Source organism: Lathamus discolor, chromosome 18 (genome assembly GCF_037157495.1).
Source record: "Lathamus discolor isolate bLatDis1 chromosome 18, bLatDis1.hap1, whole genome shotgun sequence".
NCBI classification, from domain to species: Eukaryota; Metazoa; Chordata; class Aves; order Psittaciformes; family Psittacidae; genus Lathamus; species Lathamus discolor.
Genome location: NC_088901.1, coordinates 5,467,292 through 5,494,093, shown reverse-complemented (window position 1 = coordinate 5,494,093; position 26,802 = coordinate 5,467,292). Strand labels below are relative to the sequence as shown.

The window sequence follows — 26,802 nt, the reverse complement described above, 5'->3', positions numbered from 1 at the left end:
GTGAACCACCCCACAGCCCTGTCCCACACCTGCCAAGCCAGTGCCATAGCGAACGCCATGCTGCCTCATCCCCTTCCCCATCCATCCCCTCTTCCTGGGGGAAAAAAGACACCTCCCCCTGCCCCAGCTTCAGAACAAAGCCCCACGTGGCACATGCACTGCTCCCATCGCTGCTGCAGCCAGAACAAGGCTGTTCCAGCCCAATTCCTAAAGGCAGAAGAGGAAATGGCCCTGTTTCCCCATGGCTTGGGCTGGGAATCCTTGAGCAAAGGCAGCCTGAGTGGCTCCCTGCACATCACTGGAAAAGATGAGTTGGATGAGAGTCGAATGACAACCAGAGGCTTTATTCCAATAGTCCCTTAGGATGGTTGCAGACGTACAGACACACGTACATATTTACACTCTTACACACCTCACAGAGCTTGGATCAATAAATTAAAACAAAAACAGGGGCTGGGGATTGGGCTTTTTTTGTTGTTTTTTTTTTCTTTTTTCTTTGTTTTTTGTCACATAAGAAACAGCAGCTCCTGGGGGGGGGGGCTGGGGAGCCACTGGAGCCTCGCAGACAGAAGCCAACACGGACACAACCCTGCCCCAGAGAGATGCAATGACAAGAGTGCTCATCAGCAGGAGCCCACCTCACACCCTGGCTTCGATGCACTCCAGCTTGACCATGTCATCCAGCCTGCAGCCCTCGGCATGGGCGCAGTGGCTCGGGGGGGCACTTGGGCTCTGGGGGCAGGTTGCTGCAGGCTGGGGCGGGGGGGACTCGCACTCGTCCGAGGTAAGGTCCGGCACATCGTCCGACTGGCTGTCGGAGCTCTCCAGGTCGCTCCGGATGCTCTCGGGCTGGGCCAGGGTGATGTCCCAGGTTTTGCTGGCAATGCAGTCCTTTTGCTCACAGCTTTGGTGTTTGCACGTCTGCTCCTGCTCCCCGTCCTCCTCCTCTTCCTCATTCTCTGCCATTTGGGTGTGGACATGCAGAGAGTCCTCTGTGCTGCTGCCGCTGGCCAGCTGGTAGTGACTTGGCTTGGCTTCGATGTCCACCTGGATCTCCATGTTATTGCATTCCCTGCAGGAACAAGCACCTTTGTGTTACTGGGTTCCACTGGGTCACCGCCGTTCTGGAAGGGTCACATTTGCCAAACACGAGCAAGATGCTGCTCATCGCCCTGCAGCATCTGGGAAACAGCAACGCCTGCTGCTCTCCTTGAGTCCTCCCAACAGCAGCCAGGATCATCGCAGGCTGTAAGCCAGGAACTGAAGTGGGAAAGCACCGGAGTGACCAGCCAGGAACAGCCCTGGAGGATCCTGAGCTACAGCTTTCCTCCTCAGCCTCCACACCACGCATGGAGGCTGCTCCCACATTGTCCCCAGCCCTCCTTCTGGGCTAGGAAAAGGATCATTCCACGTGCCAGCTACCAAAGAACAGGCTGGAGCCACTGCAGTCATCTCCCCACCCACAGCAGCACCCCACAGAGCAGAGATGATGCTATGACACCCATCGCCAGTAGCCTCCTCACCAGTGCACATCCTCCTACCTGTCCTGGGGGTTGTAGGAGCTGATGATGGACCCAGCCATGGCTCGAGTGCTGGCATTGTCACTGATAGCCCCCAGGCTGACAGAGTCTTTGGGGAAAATCTCCTTCTGGACATCAGCCTGAACTTCCAGCCTGCAGGAAACAAGAGGATTCCTCAGGAATGCCTTAGATGGTCCCTGTGGGGCACCAAGCACTCATTGTTTTTCATGGGAAGGCAAGAGGCCCTCGGTGCTGGTGCAGCTCAGCTCGGCAGAGTTTAACCCCAATGGTTTCTCTCATTAAGTCTCAGTTTTGGCTCTGTTTAGGTAAAGCCATTCTGTTTTCCGTGACGAAGGTGAAGTTGTGTTCATGACTCACACAATTCCTGCGAAGAAGCGATTTGCACAGCTCCAGCACAGAGCCATGATGGGATCCTGGCTGCCACCTCAACACATGGCTCCAATCACCCAAACTGACTCATAGGCATGCTCAGAGAACTGTGGTGCAGCCTCCTGACTTGGCAAGCAGTGACCCTGCTTGCTGTAAGACACTGGGAATGGGAAGCATCAAAGCCTCCAGCCTGGGATGAGAGAACTGGAAGAGCTTTAAGCAGGCCACGCAGGCAGCTCTGCGCCATTCCCAATTAACCTGAAGCATCAGCTCTGCACTTTGAAGGAGCTCAGCTGGGACAGAAACCCCTGTCCTCCTTGCAGGAACCAGCCCAGCATTGGCTCCAGAAGCAGCCTGAGCTGCTACTGGTTGTTCTACAACACAAGATGCCCTTTTTACAAGGGCATGCAGTGATACGACAAGGGGGGCTGGCTTGAACCTGCCCGAGGGGAGACTGAGATGAGCTCTTAGGCACAAGCTCTTCCCTGTGAGGGTGCTGAGGCCCTGGCACAGGGTGCCCAGAGAAGCTGTGGCTGCCCCATCCCTGGCAGTGCTCAAGGCCAGGTTGGACACAGGGGCTTGGAGCAAGCTGCTCCAGTGGAAGGGGTCCCTGCCCATGGCAGGGGTTGGAGCTGGGTGAGCTTTAAGGTCCCTTCCAACCCAAATCATCCCATGGAAACCTACCAGGACACAGAGGGGGATGCACTCACAGCCCTGGAGAGCTCCCCAGCAGGCGCCTGCCCAACCAACACCAGCCTTGGGAGCCTCCCCCCTCTTTCCCTGCGTGCCCAGCAGCTCACTCACCTGCTGTACTTGCCCTTGCCTCCCGAGAGGACCCCCCCATTGAGGGTGCCCCCCGAGAGCGCGGCGAAGCTGGCTGTCTCGCTGTAGTTGCCCTGCATCACGCTGAGCCCATCGGTGGGGCTGCCGCTGGTGCTCAACACGCTGGTGAGCCCCTCGATGCTGCTCTCCCCAATGCTGGGGTTCTTCAGGGCTCGCCAGGCATCAGCCACTGCGAGAAGAGCAGCACAGGAACAGGAATCAGCAAGGGAAGCGTCCGGCTGCGACGGTGCTGGCAGGGCTGGGGTCAGGCAGCACCTGCCTCATCTCAGACTGGCTCCCGGCCTCATCCAGGGCAAGGAAGAGCTGAGATATTGCTTCAAAGAGCTACGGAGCTCATCACCAGGAGCCTGAAGCAAGTAACTGCTTGTAGGCAAACCCAGGTAAAGACATTCAGGTCTCGGCAGCATTAAGATTACATCACAAGAGGCAACGGCAGGCTCTTGCTTCACCCCCTTCCCTTCCCCACTCATCCCATTACCTGTGATGGGTCCATCATCTTCATCAAACTCGATTTTCACACCCTTCCCATTGGCGGTGCTGACCCCGCAGCCACCGCCCCGGCACAGCGAGATGGGCACCACACCGTACACGTAAGCCAGCATGATGGGGACGCCGATACCTGCAGAGGAGGATGTGCTGGCGTCAGAGGAGCTTACGCCTGAGCTGTGCTGGGCAGACAGAAAACTCTTTGGGGCAGGGACTCTTCCGGTTGTGTTCATGCCGCTCTAAAGCCCTGGGTCACAACCCTGCAGACGGTGCAGGAGCCCCCTGTGCTGCTGCAGTGCAGAACAAGGGAACCCCAAGAGCAGAGACAGCCTCAGCTGAACCCCCAAGACATCAGCCTCCAAACCAGCCCACGGGCCAGAGGCAGCTCTGCTGGCCAAGGGCTCCCCTATGGGCTGTGCACAGGCAGCTGGGGCTCCAGACAAGCCCTGGGCTGGCTCCAGGCCACCTCAGGCACACCGGGATGTGGATGTGAAACAGAGCCATGTGCCCAGAAGAGCAAAACCACCCTTCGGGCCCCCCCATCCCACAGGGCTGCTCTACCTCTTGTCCCAGTGACCACTGGGCCACCAGAAGGGAAAGGGACTGTGCCCACTTACCCACACTGACAGCAGCGATGACTGGAGAGGCAATGACAGACAAGGTGACCCCACCAGTAATGGCCAAGTTCCTCTTGTGCTTAGAGGTTTTCTTTCCCTCATATCTGCTATGGATCTGACAGAAGGAGAAGCACCAGGTGAGAAGAGAGCCTGGCTGTGAGCAAACACCAGCAGAAGACATTAATAAGCTTGTGATTTTACAGCCTTGTCAGCTGGATTAGCCCTTAAAGAACCTCATCTTGACCACAGATCAGATCTAGTAGGTGGGTCTGTGTTGTAGGAAAAGGAGGAGGTGCAAATACAGTGCTGACACACCATTTCTTCCCTCTCGGTGCCTCTTCAGCAGCACACTCAACAGCATCACACAGTTCGGGGCAGCAGCTCCGCATCAAAACATGAGTGACTTATGCAAGTGTGATGCTCAGGGTCCAGCCACTGTCCCACAGGGCCCATCATTACAACATGTATTGAAAAGGGACCAGGTCTCTCCTTGGGTGCTCCTAGTGCAAGGCAGAGGACCAAGAGTGATGCAAAACGCCGTTTGAGAGGACGTCAGCCTCAAGGGCTATCAGCCACCACCTTCCCTCTCCCCACACAAAGCTCTAAAGATAAGGCGAAGCTTAGAAGAGAACTGAGTTTGGGTTCCATGATCAGATCCACCCCTTGTATCAGAGCTCAATTTCTGCTCAGATGCTCTGAGAACAGAGAACGCCCCAAACCCCTCGGCTCCAGCCTCCTGCTCTCCACACTCACCTTCCTCCCAACGTACACCGGGATGCCGATGACCATAGCAGGAATGGCAATGCCAGCGATGAGGGAGATGCCCACGGGAGCCCCGATCAACGTGCCCAGCTGCCAGAGAATCTTCTTTTTACGACTCCATGGCTTTTTGCCCCAGAATGTACAGCCAGAGGGGCTTAACGGAAAGGGAAAACAACGCCATTAGCACGAGAGCAATTCCCGGGAGCCCCCGTTCAACTTCCACACGGACAAAACTCAGGAAGCAGGCAGACAACACAAATAAGGTTTCCCTCTTTTTCTCCCCATCAAGACTAACTTGCTCCTCAAGGGGATGACCACACTACTGGGCCCATGCTCAATACCCAGTACACCAAGAGCCCTCCGACGCAGCTGTGTCAGGAGGGACCTGCTGTGGAAGAGCATCCTCCTCCTCTAAAGCAGGCAGAAAGCTCAGCTCCTGGGGTCAGGCAGAGCATTTGGCTGCCTGATCCAAGAGGCAGGAGGAGGGAGGCCACCACGCAAGCGAACCCCTCCCCAGAGCCGCAGGGCAGCAGGAGCTGCTCCCCTCCTCACCTGAGGTAATGCAGGTCCGAGATCTCCTTCATGCAGAGCCAGCAGAACTCGCAGCCGCACACAGCACACGTCATGTGGTTGCAGCTCCCGTCGTTCATCTTGATGATGTACGCGCTGCAGCGCGGGCACGGCTTGATGTCATCAGCTGTGGGATTGATGTGGAGCATGGCATTGAGCTGGCTCTGGGCTGGGAGCAGGGGCAGGCAACAAGGGGGATCTCATCATGGATCAACCCCTTGGTGTCAGTGCAGGCAGAACACCTCTGCTGAGCAAGATGCAGCGGGGAGGTTGTGCCTTTAGTTCATCTTCAGGGTGAGAGGATAAAATTGATGGGACAGAGCCCACCAAAGCCATTTGCCTGCACAGCAGGGACTGAGAACAGCAGCTGCTTTAAAAGCTTATTCTGGCTTTGAACAGGATGTATTCCAGAACATGCTGAAACCCTGGGAACAAGTCATACCTGCCCGGTGCTAGCCAAGGCAGCAGCAAGAGTGAGCCATTACTGAATTGCTCCACTGGGGTGATTCACAGGCCAGGAATGACAGAACCATCGGGAGCACAAGGATTCGGAGGAACTCTGAACCTGACCTTGGAAAGCAGCTGAACGGGGTCTGCAGCCAGGGCAGAGCTTGCGCAGCCCCGGGTTTGCTGCTGGCAGAGAGGAAGGGGCCTTCAGCTCTTCCTTAATCCAAGCATCATCTGACGGCGGTTGCGCCATGCAGCGGCTCAGGGCTTTGCTGGCAGCCTCCGCAACACGCCGCAATATGAAATCCAGCTGCTGAGACCAGCTCGCACCTTATTAATCACCACATTGAATCCAGCAAGAACAGGGTGGGGGAAAACCACTGTCTCAAGAACCTCCCTTTCAGTGGCTGAGCACTCAGCTTCCTGGCAGGGATCTCCTTTAACAGGATGGAAAAACTCGGAAACTATTTGCTGCTGCTGGTTTGTACCACAGGCTGGGGTACAAGCAGCGTCTGTGCTGTCCATTACCAGGGCCCTCTGACTGGGGCATGCTGAACCTCAGCACACCACGAAGCCACCTCGGAACCACCCCGTTCGAAGGAAGTTAAACTCCTGACAGAGAGGGGAAACCAGAGCGTTTTGTGTAGGGGTAAGGCAGGACTCTGTGACACGGCCTCACTGCCCATGCCAGGGTCAGGCCAGTTGTTGTTAACCAACACTGAACCCAGCAGACACAGCCGCTCCTACCAGGCAGTGTGGGAGGCTGTGGCTTCAGTCCCTGACATTACCAACACCTAACAGCACACAGAGCTCCCCACGCGCAGCAAGGCATGAACGCTGCTCCTTACTACTGCAGCAGGCAGACCTGAGGCTGCAAGAGTAGAAAGTGCCTGTTTGTTCAGGGTTTAGATCACGAGAAGTGAGAACATCCAAGATCAAAGGAGCCACAAGCCTAGCTGGGGCGGATGAGGGGAGCTGCCCTGACACAGAAGGACCCAAAGCACTTCATCACCTCCTCATGTTTTGTGCTCTTGGAGGAGCCCATCACGAGAAGGGGAAATGACTCTGAGCTTCACAGCTGCTCTCACTGGTGGCTGCTGGAGACCCTCGGCTGTGGCAGGCAGCAGCAGTCCCTGCAGGGCACTAACACCCCCCTGCTTTGGCAAGAAGAGTTTTGCCTTCAGATGGTTCCTTCTCAGCTCCACAGGCGTAACTGCAGCACAAGTAACCACAGCAAGGTATGAATCATTTGTGAATTGTGAACACTGTGAACAGTTTGGGTTGGAAAGGACCTTAACATCATCCAGTTCCAACCCCCTGCCATGGGCAGGGACACCTCACACTAAACCAGGTCACCCAGGGCTCTGTCCAGCCTGGCCTTGAACACTGCCAGGGATGGAGCGTTCACAGCTTCCCTGGGCAGCCCATTCCAGGGCCTCAGCACCCTCCCAGTACAGAACTTCCTTATCTCCAACCTGAACTCCCCCTGTTTCAGTTTGAACCCATCACCCTGTGTCCTATCACTCCAGTCCCTAATGAAGAGCCCCCCTCCAGCATCCTTCCATACCTGGGCCGGATTCCTGTCCGTAGCTGAGGCCTGACGTGTGCTTGGTGCGTACCCGCAGCGCCTGTGCCCGCTGCTGCCGGGCCATGTCGCAGGTCTGGTTGGGATGCCAGATCTGCTTGCAGTGGTAGCAGAACTCCGTGTGGCAGCCGTCCCTCTCGCAGGTCAGCTTGGGGCAGCTGGCACAGCCGTAGGCAATGACCGCATACCTGAAGGGGGGAGACACCAGGAGAATCAGGGAAAGGCATCCAGAGACAGGGATGCTTTAACCCAGCCTGCAGCCCACAGCCTAGCCAGATTCAGGCTCATAGAGGACAGGCTCACACTGCAATTCCCAAGCATCTCAGCTAAACACACACACCCCAGTTCCTTAGGACAGGTATGCGGATGGATACTATATGGGTGGATGCTATACGGGTGGATGAATCTAGGAAAGCTGAGGCTGTCCTGGGCACTTCCATCAAGTGAATGATTCTAAACAAGTGGCACAACAAGGTTTTTCATGTACAGATACCTCAAGAATCATCCATCATCCCCACAGCATTTCCTTTTCAAGAGTAGTGAAGGACAACACTGTCTCTGGAGTGAGCCAAAACTTGAGTGAAACGTGCAAGAGAAGAAGAGCAGGTTCAACCACCTCACTTCTTCCCATAGGAGTGTGATGCTTCCAGCAGGAAATGTGCTGTGGACGCAGCAGTTTAACCAGCACCACCAAGCACTGCTGCAGGGAAGCTGACTTGCTCACCTACGATGGGGTTGCTTCCACTGGCAGGGGCTGAACAGAGCAAGCCCAGAGGTGCCCCCCAGCCCTGCGACACCAGCATGGCAAAGGGTGTTTGTGTTGTTCATCCTCAGTATCTCTGTTAGCGGTCAGCTCTAGCCGAGGTTTTATATTTAGAGCCTGCGCAGCTCCAGTTGTGTTGCCTCTTCGCAGAGGCAGCAGCGTGAGAACCGCCGAATGTGTCACACCACAATGATTCACATCCCGTGGGAGTTGGAGCAGCTCCGTCCTGCCAGGGTACAGCATCACCATCACCAGAGAAACAGCAGCTCCGCGCCCAGCGCGGGGCCGGGACGCACGACTACAGCGGCCCCGCCTGCACGTGAAGCTGGCACTGGAGGCAGATGGGATGCAGGTGGCTTTAGAAGGTTGAGAGGGACAAACGTGACCTGCATGGACCGGTAGGCACCTTGTCTACAGACGAGCTTTAAAGTCCCTTCCAAGCCAAACCATTCCATAATTGTATGAGGCCTAAAGGGGCTCCAGAAAAGCTGGAGAAGGGCTTGGGACAAGGGCTTGTAGGGACAGGCCAAGGGGAATGGCTTGAACCTGCCCGAGGGGAGTCTGAGCTGAGCTCTTAGGCACAAGCTCTTCCCTGCGAGGGTGCTGAGGCGCTGGCACAGGGTGCCCAGAGAAGCTGTGGCTGCCCCATCCCTGGCAGTGCTCAAGGCCAGGTTGGACACAGGGGTTGGAGCAAGCTGCTCCAGTGGAAGGGGTCCCTGCCCGTGGCAGGTGAGCCTTAAGGTCCTTTCCATCCCAAACCACTCTGTGATTCTAAGACCCCACAAAGCATCCTTACCCTGCTGCTAACACATGGCCAAAGACCTACCCCTGGCAAAACCCCCTTGATCTGACCAGCTGTGCTGTGACACTGCTACTTCAAACCATCACAGCGGGCTAGGAAAGCTCAGTGTAATGTATTGAACAACCCAACGCTCTAAATTACCCCCTCAAAAAGTGGGGTTTTCTAAACACTCAATCAGCAAATCCTATGAGAAGTTACAATTGTCACCATTTATCTTTTATTCCTTGAGCTGAAATGACCAATACCATGAACAAGCCCAAAGCTGTGGGGTAACAAACTACCTGACTGTCTATTAGGGAAAGAAATAACATGTCCCTGCGTTCAAGGTCAACTCAGAAGAGGCTGTGGAAGCGATGTTCCTAGGATTAACTGTGGCAGGACCTGGGTGGCCAACGTGTGGCCCTTCTTCACCTGACTCCCAGCACATCGCTGAGTTCAACAGCCAGGCTCAACCCCAGCAGAGGAAAAGGGAAACTTTGACTTCTCCCCATGCAGCAATGACAGCCAGAGTCTTCCCAAGGCTGTGGAATTGCACAGCTCTGCTGCCAGCCCATTCCTTGGATGGCCACGAGTTGCCTCCATCCCTCTTCCTGCTGCTCCACGCGAGTCAGAGCCTCAGCAGCCTCATTCACTGAGCTCAGCCTACACAGCTCCATTCCTTTAATGGCTCTGTTATTCTCGCAGGCTTCCAGGAGAGCTGCTGTGTGACAAGCACTAGACAGTGATGCCACCTGACTGGAGCAAGGAAAAACAAGAGCTGCAAACACAGAAAATGATTTGTACCGCAACTGATGGCGCATCAATTGACCGGCGTTTCCATGCCAACACACACCGGTGTAGTGCTGCTGCTCCTCCTCCTCCTCCCCACGGGCTCTTTCATTTATGAAAGGCTGGTACACGTGGAAGGTGCAGGATGCTGTGTGTCACGCACCCATCACGCAGCAGCCCCTCACTGCCACCACCCCAGTACGGGGGGACAGCCAGTGCTGAGCATCGCATACCCCAGCTCCCGCTCCATGCACCAGCACTACTATGGTGGGAAAGCCTGGTGTAAATAATTCATACCCTGATGTTACAGAAGCAGGGAGACCCAAGCTGGCTGGCAAGAATGAATAGGGTGATTAATTCCTCTCCCTGCCGGAGGGCTGAATTCCAGCAGCCTTTGTTCAGTGCTACAGACACACCAGCAGCACTGGTCCATGAGCATTGCCTGGTCTCCAGCAACCCCACGGTCACTTCTTGCTTTGCTGGGCAGCTCAGAGGAGGGTGCCCATGCACATTCCTTGGCCAGCCAAGGGAGAGGCTTTTGCTGGCAGGAGGAGCTGTGGGTGACACCGGTCTGCACAAACCCCCTCAAGACACAGATCGGGCTCAGGCTGGGTGACTGCCCCTGCGCTGGGACCGGCTCCTTCCAACCAGGCAGCCTGGGTGATGTACCTCGAGTTTACACCTTACCCTGGGCACAGAGAGACACTACAGCAGCCGAGGAGCCGAGATTCAGTAAGCAGGAACGGGGTTTTCTCTAGCCAGCTAACAGCACTGACAGCAGGGACATTCCCTCTGGTACTGCTCCACGGCAGCACAACCTGCTCTATCGCCCTCCTCTTATCCCCAGAGCTCCTCAAACAACAAGATCCAGCACTCGATTTTGCTTCTGCAAAGAGAGAAGCTGTTGTTTGCTATTAACACTGCCCTCTGAAGAAACAAGCCCTTACACAGCTGCTCAAAGCAATGGGGAACCTGAGCCAGGCTGGGTTTGCATACGAAGGCTATTCCACTGCCCTGATTAAATCTTCACAACCCTCCCACCACGCTTTCCATTCTCGCTGCTAGGTCAGACTTTCCTTTCATGTTCTTGCTGCCCAAATTGCAGTCCAAGCCGAGTTGTAGCTCAGCTTCACAGCACTTTTCCAAGTTCCCTGAACGAAGCCCTTTTCCAGGCAGCTTTGGCTTACACTCAAACAGAAACAGAAGAGGGTTCATTTGAAGGAAAAGAGAAGAGAAAATGAAAGCAACGCGCAGATAACTATAAAGTCCTCAAGCTTGGCTGGGCTGACTTCTGGCCAGGCAGACGTTGCCTCATTTGGGTAATGGGCAATGAGGCAACATCCCTCCTCTGTGCCATGCGCTCACATCCTCACTAGGAAAAAGTGACCAGTTGTGGTTCCCTCTTCCCCACTATGGACGCTGCAGGGTGTCCCCGTGGCTCACACGGCCGGGAAACTCCACACTTCCTATTTGTGCTTTCTTTTAAATGAGAGAAACTGTGGCTCAGCTAAAACCCCCTTCAAGTCCTATTACTCACAGCTGCGTTGGCTAAACTTCATTAGCCCCAAGGTCAAAACCTGGTGCCCTAGGAGGGATAGACAGTGATGCTTTGGTACCTAAGGCCCATCAGCTGTCCTGGGGACTGCTGACAAGGGGCACAAGTTATTCCAGGGGAGATTCCAACTGGATACAAGAGGAAAATGTTTCCCATTGAGAACAACCAGCCACTGGAATGATCTCCATAGGGAAGTGGTGACTCCCCAGCACTGGGCACTATTAAGGTTCAGCTGGACAGGGCGCTGGGACATCCTGCTTAGGCCATGCTTTGCCTAGAAAGCCTGGACCTGTTAATCTCTGAGGTCCCTTCCAACCTGGGATCCTAGGATACCACACAGCAAAGAGCTCCTGGGTGCAGGCCCTCCATCGGGACTCGGTAGCACTGGAGGTGCGCAGCGGCAGCACCCCACCGGGCCCGAGGCAGCCCTCCTGTGCCCCCTGCCACCCAGACGGGAACGGGCAGCACCCCAGGAGGAGGCCACGTCCTGGGACCACCCCGGCTGGGATGCGACCCCAGGGGCCCGTGGCTCCCGCATCACCCAGGTACCCCAGCAGGGCAGGGGCGGGGGAGCTCCCTTCCCAAACCGTCCCCGGACGGGATGGCCGGGGCAGCGCCGCACGGGGCCAGGGCCGCCCGCACTCACCCGCAGTCGGGGGCCGGGCACCAGCGGCAGTCGGGGTCGGCGGCGAGGCAGCGGCGCAGCATGAACTCCTCGTACTTGGCGACGAGGTGCGGGGAGTCCCGGAGCAGGCGGCGGATGTCGGCGGGGTTGAGGCGCTCGCTGCACTCGGGGCAGCAGATGTTGACGCGGGACTCGGTGATCTCGATGCGCAGGTACTGCCGCAGGCAGGCCCCGCACGACCGGTGCGGGCACGACAGCAGGCGCGGGGCGTTCTCGGCCGGCTGCCGCACCAGGCACAGCGGGCACTCCAGCTCCTCCTCGCCGCCGGCCTCCGGGACCACCGCCGCTTCCTCGGGGGCCGGCGGAGGCGGCGGCGGCGGCGGCGGCGGGGGCGGCGGGGCCGGCGGGGCGGCGGGGGGCGGCGGCGGGGCTGCGGGCGGCGGCTCGGCTTTAGCGCGGCGGCGGCCGCCCGCGGCGGAGGCGGCGGCGGCGGAGAAGACGCTCTGGAAGGAGAGGCGGCGGCGGCGGCCGGGCTTCGGGCACTTGGCGGCGGCCGAGTGGATGGAGGAGGAGCGCGGCGACTCGGAGTCCCGCTCGGAGCCCATGGCGGCGGCTGGAGGAGGGCGGCGGTGTCCGGTCACGGCGAGAGTCGCTCCAGGACCTCCGGCTCCTACCGGGCGCTGCCGGCACCGCTCTGAAACGACAACGGCAGCGGAGCTGAGGGAGGCCGCGCCCGCCCCGCCCCGCCCCGCTCCACCCCGCTCCGGGCGCGGCCGCCGCCGCCGCCATTTTGGTTGCTGGCAGCGCCCAGGGGCAGGCCTGGGGTCCGTGGGCCCCGGTGCGGCGGCGGCGGCGGCCGGCCCCGGGTCCCCGCAGCTAACGCTGTGCCCTTGTGTGCCCCGGCTCCCTCGGCACCCCCGGCTCCCCTCGGCACCCCCGGCTCCCCTCAGCTCCTTCAGCTCCCTCAGCACCCCCGGTTCCCCTCAGCACCCCCGGTTCCCCTCAGCACCCCCGGCTCCCCCGGCTCCCTCAGCATTCCCACTCTCCGAGGCTTCCTCGGCTCCCGTCCCACCCCAGGCTCTAGCAGGCGGTTGGGAAGGAGCGTGCCCCTCACGAGGCCCAGTGAGGGCTGTTCCCCAGGGGCAGTTTGCTTTTAAACGTGTTTCTTGTTGGGGAGAGGCGCCCATAACCACCTCAAATGCCCTCATCCCGCTGGCGCATCCCGGCCCTTCCCGGGTGACCCCTTTCATAGCAGCCCTGGAGATTCCCTTGCCCAGGAACGCTTCCTGGCGCGGGGTTTCGGCTCTTCCAGCCCCAGGCACTGCCATCAAAGCCACACTCCCCCTGCACCCGTGCAGAGCCGGCAAAGCCTCCCTTTCCCTGCAGGGCTGTGGCAGCCCCGGCTCCCGCTGCCGCCTGCAATGGGACAGCGCTGCTGGTCGTGCAGGGGAGGCGAAGCCCGGAGCTGGGCTGTGCCTTGGTAAACCCGCACAGAAGGGGCTGCTGGCCCTGCTGGCTGCCAGATCCGGCAGCCCGGGCTGCGGTCCCCGTGGTGCGGGTGACAAGAGAAGAGCGGCTCCATCGCTGCCTCCCAGCCATCGCCGCTCCTGAGCTCGTTTCAGCACAGCCTCTTTGCACCGTGATTGCCAGGCTCCTTCCTGGCTGCTCTCAGTGCCCCTGGGATGGAGAACAAGGTTTAGGGAACCAAACCCAGGCTGACAGACAGAAGCACCAGGGATTTGATGCTGCCTGACTTGCCGTAGGCAAAGACCCCGTGCCTGTCTACAGCAGGGATAATGATGATGCTTCCCTGTTTGATGGACGGCAGTGAAGGCACAGAGGGAGTAAATCACCTGGATAGGAGCACACAAAGGAAGCTTCCTCCTCTCCCAGTCCCCTTCAGCTCTCCTGTTAGCTTCCCTGTCCTTTTCTTCTCTCTGCCTGTCACGAACCCTCACTTGGTGCTTATCCCAAGGTGCCTGCTGCTCCCAAGTCCTTCCCTACAGCTTATGTTCCCCAGACATGTGCCAGCTCTCCCTCACTTCTGCTGTGCTCCAGCGTTCCTGCAGCACCACACATGGCTCTGGCCCAGCTGGAAGTTTTGGACCACACTTAGGATTGGCCTCAGAATGTTAAATTCCCACCTGGGATAAGAGCCCTGTTACTGTCAAGGTAATTGAGCAAGGGAGCCAAACAGTTCTGCTCCAGGAGAGGCAGGGATGCTACAAGGGTGCTTGGGGAGCAGTGTGAGCTGCTGGGCTCTGGTCCCTGGCAGCTGCGGGCAGGCATGAGGATGCTCAGCACTTCTCTGATCCTTGTGATGTGGAGCTTTTGGAGTTGAAAGGATCCTCTCCCCATGTCAGCGGTGGGGAAAGGAAGGCCAGAGAAAGAAAGGAGAGATGTACTGGTGTGAAACAAGGTTCTATGGAAATGTCTGAGATGAAGCAGGTATACGGCATCTTCAAACGGCTGTCGCTGCCCGTCTGCAGCAGAGACCGGTTTGCTTTGATGATTTCAGTAGAAAAATCACACTCGTGAGTGAAACAGAGAACCCTGCGTAGGGTTTGTGTGGGACGGGTCTCGCAGACGGAGCTCTGCCAGCTCAGCCCTACGTCCTGTGCAGCGCAGAGCACAGACTGGAACTAATTGTGGGAAGGTTTCGTCTCCAAAGCTAATGCGAGACAGGCCTGAATTACCAGCACTGCAGGCACAAACAGAGCAGCACCAGCTGGAGTCCTGGGAAAGGCGTCAGCTCGCGGGGCAGAAATGACTCCTCATTCCCTTAGATGAGGAATCATGACACAAACGGGGCTGGGGGAGGCCGGGGAAAATCCGAGGGGCTCAAGCTGCCTTCAGAGCCATTCCCTGCTCCGGAGCTGTGCACATCTCTTGCCAGTCTTTGAGGGAATTCAGTGCCTTCTGGAGCTCAGACACAGCTTGTCCTGCCCCCATCGAGGTGCACACACAGCATCCACCTGAAAACCTGCCCTCCATGGCAGAGGTGTTGCTCCGTGGCGAGTTTCCATTGCCCTTGCCAGGAGCAGAGGCTCCTGCTCAGCACGTTCCTGACTCCGGAACAGTTTGAACCCAGGAGGTTGGTTGGATTCCAACTGGGGGAGAAAAAACCCAACCAACCAAGGGCTGGGGAGGAGAGGGCACGGAAAAGGGCTGCCAGGGAGGGAAAAGCCACTGGGATTGGGAGCGAGATCAGCTCAGCTCCTCCCCGGGGCTGCAGGGAAACCGTCCCCGCCGCCAGCGACCGGTCTGACCCCTTAACCGAGGGTGTTTGAAAGATAACAGCGCCAGAAAGAAAACCAGCCGGGGGGTGGGGAATGGAATTCAAACGCTCCAGTGCCCTGCTCCGCAAACCGCAGCTCCCACAGGCGGGTCTGCGCTGGCAGAAAGCTGGGAAGCCGCTGACTTCCAGCGCCGCCGCTCAGATCAGGGCAGGATCTGGTCCAGGCGACTTTAAACACCGGCTCTCCCAGGAAAAGCTTCCTGGGCTTTGTCCAAGCCGCGCTGCCCGGATGGAGCAGCCCCGAGGCTGGGATGGGCTGAGCCTGCTCCCGGGAGGCACGGGGCTGGTTTCCAGCGAAGCACCTCAGTCACCCACAGCCCAAACCCCCCCAGAGCAGGGTGACGGCTCTGCCGCCAGCTTCGAGGAGGAAGAGCCTCTGGTGAGGCAATGAAAATCCCCCTTGTTCATTCAAAGAGTGAAAGCAGAGGCTGCCTGCCGGGAAGGGCTTGTGAAACTCCCTGCTCGCACCGAGAGGATTTGCATGGAGGAACTGGGCTGTGCCGGGGCTGGGAATGTTGTGGTGGCAGCAGTGAAATAGAAACCCCAGCTCCTACCACGTCCCGTTGGCCTGTCCCCTCCTTTCCTGGTTACCTCATCATAGAATGAACGGTAGAACCACAGACTGGGTTGGGTTGGAAAGGACCTTCAGAGCATCCAGTTCCAAGCCCCTGCCATGGGCACGGACACCTCACACTAAACCATGGCACCTTGAACACTGCCAGGGATGGAGCATTTACAACTTCTCTGGGCACCCTGTGCCGGCGCCTCAGCACCCTCACAGTAAAGAACTCCTTCCTTATCTCCAACCTGAATTCCCCTGTTCCAGTCTGAACCCATCACCCCTTGTCCTATCACTCCAGTCCCTGATGAAGAACCCCTCTCCAGCATCCTGCTCTCCCAGCGTTGGGCAATACCTGCCTGTTGCTCTCAGCCCTGGCCTGTGGGACACAGGGGGATGTTGAAAGAGCTATTTTGGGACACACAAAGCTTCAGCCTGCCTGAAACCTCCAGGTCTTTCTGGCCCGGAGGTGGGAATGCTTCCCTGGAACAGGCTTTCTCTGGAAGTCCATGGCTTTGCTCAGGGTTTCTCATGCTTCCCCAGGCAGAGGTGGGTGCATGTTCATGGGTCACAGCCTGTGCTCAGAGCAGATGGAGGCTGGAGAAAATGGAGCTCACGTTGCTGCTTTCTGACACGATGGAAGAGGGGAAGAAGGGGATCAGCTCTACACCAGGCATTCTTCCTTGTTGCTAGACAGGGAATGATTCAGCTCCGGTCTGGCTGGGCAGGATGAGACCTTTGGCTGTGCTTGGGTGAGACAGCCAGGGCTGTTAAAGGGATCCATCAGGATTCACCAGTGCCACAATGCAGGTGACAGTTTGAGGAGTCTGCGTCCTGAGGACCCACTACAGGAGGGCACAGCCAGGGACCATCTGCTGTAGGCACAGCACGGGGGCAAAGCTGGGAGGGACAGAGGGATTCAGGTGGCTCAAAGGTGGTTTTAAACCTCTCCGAGGGGTCTCATCCCAGCTCCATGCCCTGAAGAGATGTGCCAGGAGCATGGGGGCTGCCTGCATGGGGGCCCTGCTTCCCTGGGTGCAGAGCAGCGCTGGGCTGTCCCAGCCAAGCTCAACCCTGAGAGCTTTGAGGTGTGCGGTGGGGGATGCTTTGCATTCATGGGGTAGCAGCTGTGGAGTCAAGAGCTGGAGTTCAGTGGGGTCATTTTCTGCTAGGGCCCTGGGGGACACGGGTTTGGAGTGCCACACACTGAGCCTCCTCCCATAGGGATGCCATTAACGGCGGGTTATGGCTCCCTGGGGAGGACACCCGTGGCTGGGAGGGTTCTCCCCAGGGTGCACATCTGGGTCTGTCTCGTTAGTTCATGTGCTCTTTGCCTCTTGTAGTCCCCTGAGATGTGTTCAAGGAAGGAAGAGCTGATTCTGCTTGACTCCTTTTTCTCTGCCGTGCTTAAGGATTGGCATCCTTTTAAATGGAGAGGGAAAGGCAGGAAATGGGAGCCCCGAGTTCAGAAATTCAAGGCTTTTCCGGGAGGGTTTGTTCTGGTTTAGGCTGTGATTCCTCCTCCTCTCCCCTCCATCTCCCCATCCCACTCTGCTCCTTCCTCACACCCACATGCACGGCGCAGCGATCTTCCACTCCCTGCTGTGGCTTCCCGGGGAAGATCATGTGAAATCCTGGGAGAGAGCTACCACATGGAGCTCTCTGGAAGCACGGTGTGTCTCCGGCAGAACATGCCTGCAGACAGAGCAGTGCTGCTCCCCCTCCTCAAAACCCTGCACGATCCCAGGGATGGGGGTGTGGGGAGCAGGGAATCATCTTGGAAGCTTGGGAGCTGCCTACACACAAAGCAAGTGTTGTCAGCGGCTGATAGAAGAGGTGGGAAGGAGGGAGATTTAGAGGGAGAAGAACTCGGAGGCTCCTGTGCCCACGTAGCTCAGCACCCTGTCTCCCCCAGGGCCCAGCAGCCAGGATGGCTCCATCACTGCTTGCACTGACATGTGCCTTGAAAGAAGACTCCAAACAGGGACTCAGAGGTAACTCCCATCTACTTCAGCAGTGACATAAAGGTAGGGAGCATTAAGCAAGTACTTGTAATAGTAACCTGGCATGCTTTTCCCCTCTACAAAACACCATTTCCTTCTGTAATAAAGCACAGGCTGTTCTGGCTTCTCCATGCACACTCGCTGGATGGCCTTGGGGATAGAAGCAGCAATGATCCCTGCTCTCGAGTCACTCTTCCTGCTGACCTGCTGGACTTAATGACAGGGGATTTACAAGTGAGAAGGTTTTAGCACAGGAGGGTGCTGCCATCAGGGAAGTGCCGGGCTGAGCCCTGCCCAGGAGGAAGCAGCCGGGCTCCCTGTTCACCCAAGCCCTTAACAGACAATTCTGTATCTGCGGTGGGCATAAACGCAGGCAAATTGGTCACTGGAGAAAGCCCCGGTGCCTGCCACAGCTGCCTGTGGCTGGAGGAACGGAGCTGGGGCAAACACCTCTGAGAGCAGGCAGCTGCCTGGCCTGGCCACACTGCGCCCGTGGTGTCCCAGGCATGGAGCTGGTGTGATGGGGCAGGGAGCCCCCGCCGGCTCGGGGTCCTCTCCTCTCCCTGGTGTTTGGGGTGCAGCAAGGAGCAAGGTGAAATCTTCAAGGACCCATTGGGGGAGGACTGAGGAAGGGTTTGTTCTGCCCTCAAGAGAGCAGATGCAGAGAAGCTCCAGCGCTGGCACGGGGCTTGGTTTCTGCAAGGAGAACAGTGAGGCACTGGCCTGGTTTCCAGGAAAGGAGAACAGTGTGTCACAGAGGAGGCATTGAAAAGACCTGAGGCTTCTGCCTCAGCTTTCTGCCTTCCTGCTGCAGACGTCTGTGTGCTCGGGAGCTCAAAAGGCTAAACTGGAGGCTATCGTGCAGCTGGCTCAGGGCAGGGAGCTGGGGGCTTCTCCTGCACAGAGCACATTTGGAGTCCCTGGCCCTGCTGCACGGCTCAGCACCTCTCCCTTTTGCCATGGCAGTGTGGGAAGCAGAGCTACATGGGACAAGGCACTACTTGTAGAGCCCAGACCCCCAAAGAGACCCCCCCCATCCCCTGCAGCCGCAGCTCAGACCCTCTCAGCATCTCTGCCATCCTTCCCACCGGTGCATCCTGCAGACACAGGTAGGGCTGGGCACACCGCACGTTTCCTCCACCCGAGCCACCCATTTCCTATGTGCTGCAGACATGAGAAGCAGTGAGTTAATCCTGCAGGCCATGAACTAAGCTGTCTTAGCAGACACCATCTGTCCGTTTTCATTTGCTGATGCACGACCTATTTTGCTGTGGAGCAGAGCAAGGGATGCAGTTTAGGGGCTTGCGTGTTGCACTGTCCCTGTTGCCAGGGTTTAAGCCACTGCTCCCTGCTAATGGGAGAAGGCTCCAATGACCTGAGCACCAGGGGGGCCTGCTGTCATGGGCTGGTGGTGCCTGAAGCCTGTCCCTATGGCTGCTGGGCCTCTATGGAGGTTTGAGCCTCAACCCCACAAAGCACTTGGGAAGAGAAAGGTCTCAGCAAGGACAAGAGCATGGCAGCCTTCAGCAGGGGCCTCTCCTTACCCAGAGCCCCTTCAGCAATGGCCATGGAGGGACACTCCGAAATGCCACCCTTTAGAGCCACCATCCAACCATCGCAGCCCTGCACTGGGGCTGGGGACAGGAAAGGCAGGGTAAGAAAAGGGAAAGGGACTGTTTCTGTCTTGGCAGGGGAGGAGACACATCCAAACTCCATCACTTGCCAGCAGGTCCCAGAGAGAGCTGAGCATCTCAGGTCTCTTCAGCACCATCTGGGAGAATACTAGCATGGGGCTCAAACCCTTCTGCTTGTGCCCCTGAGAACACAGATGTGGCACTTCCTTGCCCTGAGTAACAGCCCTGCACTTCTTTGTTTGGGAGGCAAAGTGTCCTTGGCACCTCCAGCTCATTCTTATCCCAAAGTGGGGTTCCTAGGAAGAGGCCATGTGCTGTGCTCTGCACTCCAGCCAATGCTGCTTTAGCCTGGGGTCATTCTGGTGCTTTACAGAAGCTGAGCAATGGCACTCACAGCAGGACAGGGAAAGGCAGGAAGAGAACTCTGTCTGTATCCCTCTAAGGGGATCTGGTCCTGCCTCAGAGCAGTCTGGTGACCCTTGTCTGGGTACAGAAGTACAGACGTTACGAAAGGTCATAAAACCATCAGGATATTTCCAAGGCAGTTATCAGATCTGACTTACCCAACTCTCAAAGCCGTTCCAAAGGTTAGTGCCTTGCTGTGAGCTGCAATTCCTCCCCAGGTTACCAACTCTTTACTGAGCTCAGCTCTGGGGCAGAATTTTTTCCCTGAGCTCTGAAACCAAGAGCAAGGCCATTGTGTCCTTGGGTGCTGGTAGGAGGGAGCTGAGCACTCGGTGCTAACACCCTCCTCTCACCCAGGACCGGGGTGGTAACTGCTCAGTGACCTCTGCTTGGGCTCCCCAAATCAGCTTCCTGCCTTTCCACACAACGCATGGGGAACAGAGAGAGGAAGCTCTTCAGACTGACCTTGGCATTAGCCACACAGCTTCATTCTGACTTAGCCCACTTGCACCATTTGGGCTTTCCAAGGAACTCTCAACCTTCTGGATAGGATGTGGCCTGAATCCACCCACTTCTGCGGCTGCCTCTGGGTGGCCAACGCTGGCCCAGCAAGGACAGTGCAAGTACCTGCTGCGGAGTAACTCCCCTTTCCTGCTGGTTATAGAACCCCAGCCTGGTTTGTGTTGGAAGGGACCTCAAAGCTCCTCCAGCTCCAACCCCTGCCACGGGCAGGGACCCCTTCCACTGGAGCAGCTTGCTCCAAGCCCCTGTGTCCAGCCTGGCCTTGAGCACTGCCAGGGATGGGGCAGCCACAGCTTCTCTGGGCACCCTGTGCCAGCGCCTCAGCACCCTCACAGGGAAGAGCTTGTGCCTTAGATCCCCTGTTTCTGTCTGAACCCATCACCCCTTGCCCTATCACTACAGTCCCTGATGAATAGTCCCTCCCCAGCATCCCTATAGGCCCCCTTCAGACCCTGGAAGCTGCTCTGAGGTCTCCACGCAGCTTCTCTTCTCCAGGCTGAGCAGCCCCAGTGTTCTCAGCCTGGCTCCATACAGGAAGTGCTCCAGCCCCTGAACGTCCTCGTGGCCTCCTCTGCACTTGCTCCAACAGCTCCATGTCCTTATGCTGAGGACCCCAGAACTGCAGCTGTGCTCTTTTCAAAACCAGCTGAAGCTCTGGACCCCTGTAATTGCCGGTACCTTCTGCAGCCTTGCTGCCTCCAGGGATGCTTGACCCCTTCACAAACCTTGCTCAGCTTTGGACTCCCAGTTTCAGTAGCAATAAACCCTGCTGGCTCATTCCTGTGTTTGCTAAGCTTTGCGCAGTGTTCCCTTGTCCGTGCTGTGGACACTCACTTGGCCTCTGCATCAGATGTGATAAGAACTAACAACTTCCCTGCAAGATGCCATCATGTCCCTCCTGCTCTCCTGCGAGATGGGATGTCCCTCCTGCACTCTGGGGACAGGGACAGCAGCGGGGGTCAGGATCTCTGTGCTGGGAACAAGGTTTCCTCGCACTATGGGGTACAGATCCCCACCGCAGGGCTGCTCCCAGTGCTCCTGATTTCCTGTGCTTTGGGAAGAGAATCGACTCAGGAATTGTCTGGATGTGAGGCCAAGGAGCAGGCATCATCCCCCCTCCCAGCACACAGCCATGGGCCTCTCCTGTGCATTCGTGAGGCAGAGGGGCAGGGAAGGGCAGCGCTTTGCCAAGACTACAGCGGACCCAGGCCTGGGACTGCTGTCGGGAGCTGGGAAGAGGAAGAAACAGCCCAATGTGGTCAGCGCGGGGAAAGGCAGTTCCTGCCTGGGGAGCATTCCCATAACCAGTAACAGCTGTCAGAAGGGGGAAAGGCAGAGAAGGAAAGAAGGAAAGAAAGAAGGAACAGCTCCTGTCTGCGGCCTCCTAGTACAGTGCTCCCAGCACAGTGTTCCCAGCACAGTGCTCCCAGTACAGTGTTCCCAGCACTCCCAGCACAGCACTGCCAGCACAGTGCGCACAGTGCGCCCAGCACTCCCAGTACAGTGTTCCCAGTACAGTGCTCCCAGCACAGTTCCCAGCAGTCCTAGTACTGTGTTCCCAGCACAGGGCTCTGGCCCCGCAGCAGGGAAAATGGGAGCCACTTTCCAGAGGGCTGAGCCAGCACCAACCCGCGTGTGTCCCACTGACAATCAGCTGCATCAGGGCTTGGCTGAGATCTTTCCCCAACCTGCCCTTTGGTGGCCCAGCCCCTGTTCTCCCAGTGCTCTGTTCTCCCTGCAGCACAACGAGGTGGGCAAGGGAGAGGGGAGCTGTGGTTTGAGGTGTCCTTCACTCCTGGGCCAGCATGGAAAGGTAAAGTGGGTTTGTTCTGCGGGGCTTGCTGCTGCCGTGACCTGCCTTGTCCAAACTTCTCTTCAAGCAGAGCCCATCCTTACCACGGCCAGGAAATTCCTCTTCTTCCTGCTCTCCCTCACCCCTTCACCACCAGGAGCAACCCTCCTGCCCCTCTGGGGCTGAGGCCATCTGTGCGTTGCCTTAAGCTGGGGTTTCAGCAGCCTGGATCCTGAGCTGTGTGAGGAGGCCGGGCTGTGCCCCACAGGAATCGGAGCAGGAGGTTTCTGGGGTGATGGGTTCAGACTGAAGCAGGGAAAGTTCAGGTTGGAGATAAGGCACAAGCTGTTCCCTGTGAGGGTGCTGAGGCGCTGGCACAGGGTGCCCAGAGAAGCTGTGGCTGCCCCATCCCTGGCAGTGCTCAAGGCCAGGTTGGACACAGGGGCTTGGAGCAAGCTGCTCCAGTGGAAGGGGTCCCTGCCCGTGGCAGGGGTTGGAGCTGGGTGAGCTTTAAGGTCCCTCCCAACCCAAACCAGGCTGATTCTATGATTCTATCAAGTCCAGCGCCTGCCACTGAAGCCGGAGCTGCCCAAGTGCCCCCCTGCTGCCTCGGAGGCACAGGATCCCTCCCCAGTGAAGCCCTGCAGTCCCTCGGGGGTAACTGCTGGCAATCACAGCCCTGTTTCCACCCAGCAGAGCCCTCATGGGGCCTCCGTCTGCCTGTCCCTGCCCTCGTGCGTGTTTGGGGAAAAGCCTCCCAAGGTGCAGCCAGCTCCTGTACGTGAGCTCAGGCTGGGGCTCCCGCAGCTCCGGGTCCTGCTCCAGCCATTCCCACCCACTTCCAGCAGGACTCGCAGCACCCAGGGGTGCTGCCCAGCCCCAGCCATGTACGGGCAGTGCTGTCAGCATGCGATGAGCACCAGGATCGCAGCTGGAGAACCTGGCAGTGAACAGGGAGCAGGGAGCAGAGCCCAGGGCTGAAGCCCTGATGCCTCTTTCCCATGCAACGAGGGAAGGCTTCGAGCCCTGCCGAACCCCAGTGCTTGTGCCTGCGTTTGGCAGGCAAGAGATGGCAACAGCAGCGGGTGTGAGGCGCAGCGAGGAGCTCCAGCGAGGGGGGGAAGTGGGTTTCTCTTGGGTCTCTGTGACCTTTTCTGGTGTGGGAAGCGCAGCGCTGTGCAGAGGCACTGGCAGCTCACGGCACAGCAAACCCCGGGGCCCTCCTGCAGCCACAGCCCTCGGCTGCTGGCATGGAATGCCTGGAAATCCAGCTCCAGGGACTCGGTGCCTTCTCCTCTTTGCAGCCATGGAGCCTTGCTCTGGGCTGCTTGTGCTCCAGCCCTGGCTCTCTGGGATGCAGGTCCTGCCACCAGCAGCCCAGCCCATGGGCTGGGAGCTGCATCAGCAACGCCATGAGGATCCCATTGAGTGTCCTCACTGCCCTCCTTAGAGGGGGAAGCACAGGGAATGAGCTGCTGAGACAGAGCCAGGAGAGGGCTGACACCCAAGGGAGTCAAATGGCTCCACAATTGCTCCGTGTGCTTCCAGCCCTTCTTGCTTAGCTTCAAAGAGAAGAAGCGATGCTGGCAGGAGGAGAGGAAAGGAGCAGGGTCCCGTGCAGGCAGATTGGGGTGCACCCGGATCCCCCCGGGCTGAGATTTAGAGGTTTAGAGCAAAGGCAGAAATGCTGACTTGGCCAGAGGGATAGGATCCATTGAGAGCTATTGATCACTCAAGTAAGCTCAGCTGTGACACAAACAGCTGCCTCAGCAGAAGGCCATTTCAGCCTGGCTTTGGGGAGAGGCTATAGAGGCACTGCAGGGCAGGGCAGGCAGCAGTGGGAACACAGCACCCTGCTCTCCTTGAGCCAGCTGCCTGCTCCCGGTGGCACCAGATAAGGGGTGCAAACACACACAAGGCAGACGCCTGTTTGCAGCCCTGCCAAAGGAATAAGGAAGCATCCACTGCAGCGGAGCCAGGAGAGACATTGGAATGGGAAGGATTCAAATGTCTCACAGGACCTGGCTCAGCTCCCAGGGCCCTCTCTGGACACTGGCACAAGGGCAGCTCCTCCCTGTGGCTCAGGCTCTGCAGAGGCTCTGAGCTCCCCATCCTGTTTTCCCAGGAGGGCTTGTGCTGGAGCCAGCACCCAGCAGAGCACAGGTTCCCATTTATTCCCGTGTTCCTGCGTATCCAGAGTGACAACTCCCAGGTAACGCAGCAGTGAACAGGCCTGCACGAAGGCACTACGAGCGCGTCAGACCCAGCTGCTTCAGCTGATGTGCAGATGCCAAGCTATGATCCCATGATCATCCCTTTTGCAGTGCAGGCAAGTGCAGGGGGAGAGGCAGGGAGAGCCAGTGGAGCAGTGCAGAAGGTCAAGGACAGGAGGGGTGACTTGGTCCCTCTGCTGAAGGAGCTCCTGGTGCCATTCCCTGCGTGGCTCCGGAGCAGCAGAGCAGGGTCAGCTGCTGGCCATGCACAACTGCAGCCGCAGGCACTGCAACCGCAGGAGAGCAGCGTGAGCCCTTCCCTGCCCAAGCTGCCCCTGGAGCCTGGCTCAGGCTGTGCCCTGCAAGGACTCATTTGGGAGCCCCTGGACCCATCCAGAGCTGGCTCCCTCCCAGTGAGGGCTCAGAGCGCTGCCAGCGGGGCCTGGCCTCCCCTCTCCTCTCCTGCCCATGTCAGCCCCACAGCCACGAGTGACAACGCTGCAGCCTCCAACCCCTGCTCCTACACAGGTCCCACAGCAGCACAAGCTGTTGCTGTTTGCAGAGTTACCAGCACCCAGCACCCCAAGCCCCTGCCCAGTGCTCCCCATAGACCCAGCAGCGTCTGTGCCTTCATCCCGCAGCAACAGCCCTCACTAAAGCATCTTTCTGCTCCTTACTGCCATTCTGCTCTCCCATGTACTCTCAAGCATTCCCGGCTGCATTCCTCCATGGCCACACTGCTGCCCCCGGCCCTTTACACGACATGGGGAACACGGGAAATGTGCTGTTTCCCAGCAGGGTTGTGACAGGAGCGTCAGCCTCTCCCTGCTCTTGGATTACAAACAAGGTTTCTGCAGCCCTCTCGAGCATCTGCTTTGTGCCTCTGTCACCTCCAGCACAGAACTGCTTTCTGACACCCACAGCACTGGGCTTTGGACCCCAATGTCCTTTCCTCACTCCCATACACCTCAAGGCTGAGTGCAAGTCAGCTTAGCACAGAGGGACTGGGTGCTAATGAACCGCCTTTCTGCTTCGCTATCGCTGCCTGTGTGTAGGTGCAGAGTCCACACACCCCTGCCATGGAGCTGTAAACCCAGCGGCTTGTTCAAGTGTTCAAGCCCAGCTTTAGGATTAGGAAGAGCTGAAATTCCACCCCCAGGGCCCTGGGCCAGCACAGGGGTAGTGCAGGGATGCTGCAGGGCACAGAGGTGACCGTCACCCCTTGTTCTCTCCCGTCACACACCAGATCCCGTTATGCAACTGCTAAAGGGCAACACAGCATCCCGAGTGGATCCAAGGACTTTGTTGGTTTGCCTTCCAGATCCCCAGGATCCGCATCCAGAGCGCTCCCAGCACCAACTGTGCACCGTGGCTGCCTTCCCCACAGCCACTGCTTCCTGCAAGGGCAGGGTAAGTGCTGAGCCTGCTGGAGAGCTGCAGCTCAGGCTCCCCACTGCAAACACACGCTGCTGGGCTGGCTCCCAGTGCAGCAGCTCAGGGGCTGCAAACTCCTCATTCCTTTTAACCAATGATTCCTGCTCTAATCCCAAGCGAGTGCCCTGGTCCCCTTCTCCAGAGAGGGACCAGGGCTGCTTCCCACTCCCTTCAGCCCACCCTGGTTTTCCCCGCACAGCATCAGTGACACACACTGGGGGGATGGATTGGCAGGTTCGCACCAGCCAGGCTGCCAAGGCACCGTGTAACGCCGCTGCTGCCCGAGCGCCATCAGAAAGAAGCCAGGGCAGGATGTGATCCCAGCAGATCCCACCCTGCTGCCCCCGGAGCATCCCTTACCTCTCCCAGGAGCCCACTCCCGCTGCAGCTCTCCCCTCCGCAGTCTCCCTGGCTCTCCCTTTCCCTCTCGCCTTCCCCCTGCGCCACCTCCCGGTGTGATGTCAGCCCGGCCCGGCCTCCGCAGCCGCCCCATCACACCCCGCTGCTGCTTCTCTTCCCTTCCCCACGGTTGCCACAGCGACGGGAGGGGGAATCCCAGCCCCTGCTCCTCCACCTCCCGGAGCTTCGCTTGGTACCATCCACTGCAGCTCTTCCTCAAGAGCCTGGAGACCGAGGGAAGGACACGGTGACAACAGGGAGCAGTGGCAGGCAAAGGCTAGGGACAGCTTGGTGGCTTAACCTGCCTAGAAAGGAAGGCAGAGGCAGCCATGGCAAGCAGGCCCAGGCAAAACGGGCACTCACCTTATCCTCAGCCATTCCCTACCTGTGTCCCTGGTGCTCCTTCCCCTTTCCACCCCCTCCATTCACTGCTCTCCACAAGTTCTTTGCTCCTCAGCCCCTCTGCTCTTTCCATCTCAGGGTGCACCAGGATACAAACTGTACAGACAGCGGCTTTGTGCTGCTTGCCCACAGCAGGTGCCCCTTGCAGCCACTTCTCACTCTGAAATCAAGGTCAGAGATCAGGTACGGAGCAGAAACACAAGCCCAGCTCCAAACCAGACCCTCAGGAATCGGTGGGCACATTCTTACGACCCACAAAGGCTTTCCTGCACTCTCATTGTCACAGATGGCTCCAGCAGGAGGGGAGAAGGGCAGATACTGTATTTTTAGGACTGCAGCACATTTTTAATGGGAAGCAATGGCCCAGAGCTTCTCAGCCCTCCCCCATCCAAGAGGCTGCTTCTTCTC

The 26,802-nt window shown here is 58.1% G+C and overlaps 1 protein-coding gene across 1 annotated transcript; it reads right to left on the bottom strand.

Moving 5' to 3' along the window:
• Positions 1-323: 323 nt before the first annotated feature.
• RNF19B (ring finger protein 19B) lies at positions 324-26,032 on the bottom strand. The gene is made up of 10 exons (XM_065697652.1): positions 25,954-26,032; positions 11,755-12,427; positions 7,203-7,408; positions 5,171-5,315; positions 4,610-4,772; positions 3,857-3,971; positions 3,232-3,372; positions 2,715-2,922; positions 1,542-1,673; positions 324-1,072 (listed from the first exon to the last, which is right to left on the bottom strand). Exons 2-10 carry the CDS (start codon positions 12,336-12,338, stop codon positions 640-642), a joined length of 2,127 nt encoding a protein of 708 aa, XP_065553724.1. The 5' UTR covers positions 12,339-12,427; positions 25,954-26,032; the 3' UTR covers positions 324-639.
• Between the last annotated feature and the right edge of the window lie 770 nt (positions 26,033-26,802).

Excerpts from the sequence above, each read along its gene's own strand:
- RNF19B (XM_065697652.1), bottom strand. The coding sequence starts at position 12,338 with ATGGGCTCCGAGCGGGACTCCGAGTCGCCGCGCTCCTCCTCCATCCAC. Across the intron at positions 5,316-7,202 it reads CGGACAGGAATCCGGCCCAG|CTGATGACATCAAGCCGTGC; the intron begins GTATGGAAGGAT and ends TCAATCCCACAG. Across the intron at positions 3,972-4,609 it reads CGGTGTACGTTGGGAGGAAG|ATCCATAGCAGATATGAGGG; the intron begins GTGAGTGTGGAG and ends TCCTTCTGTCAG.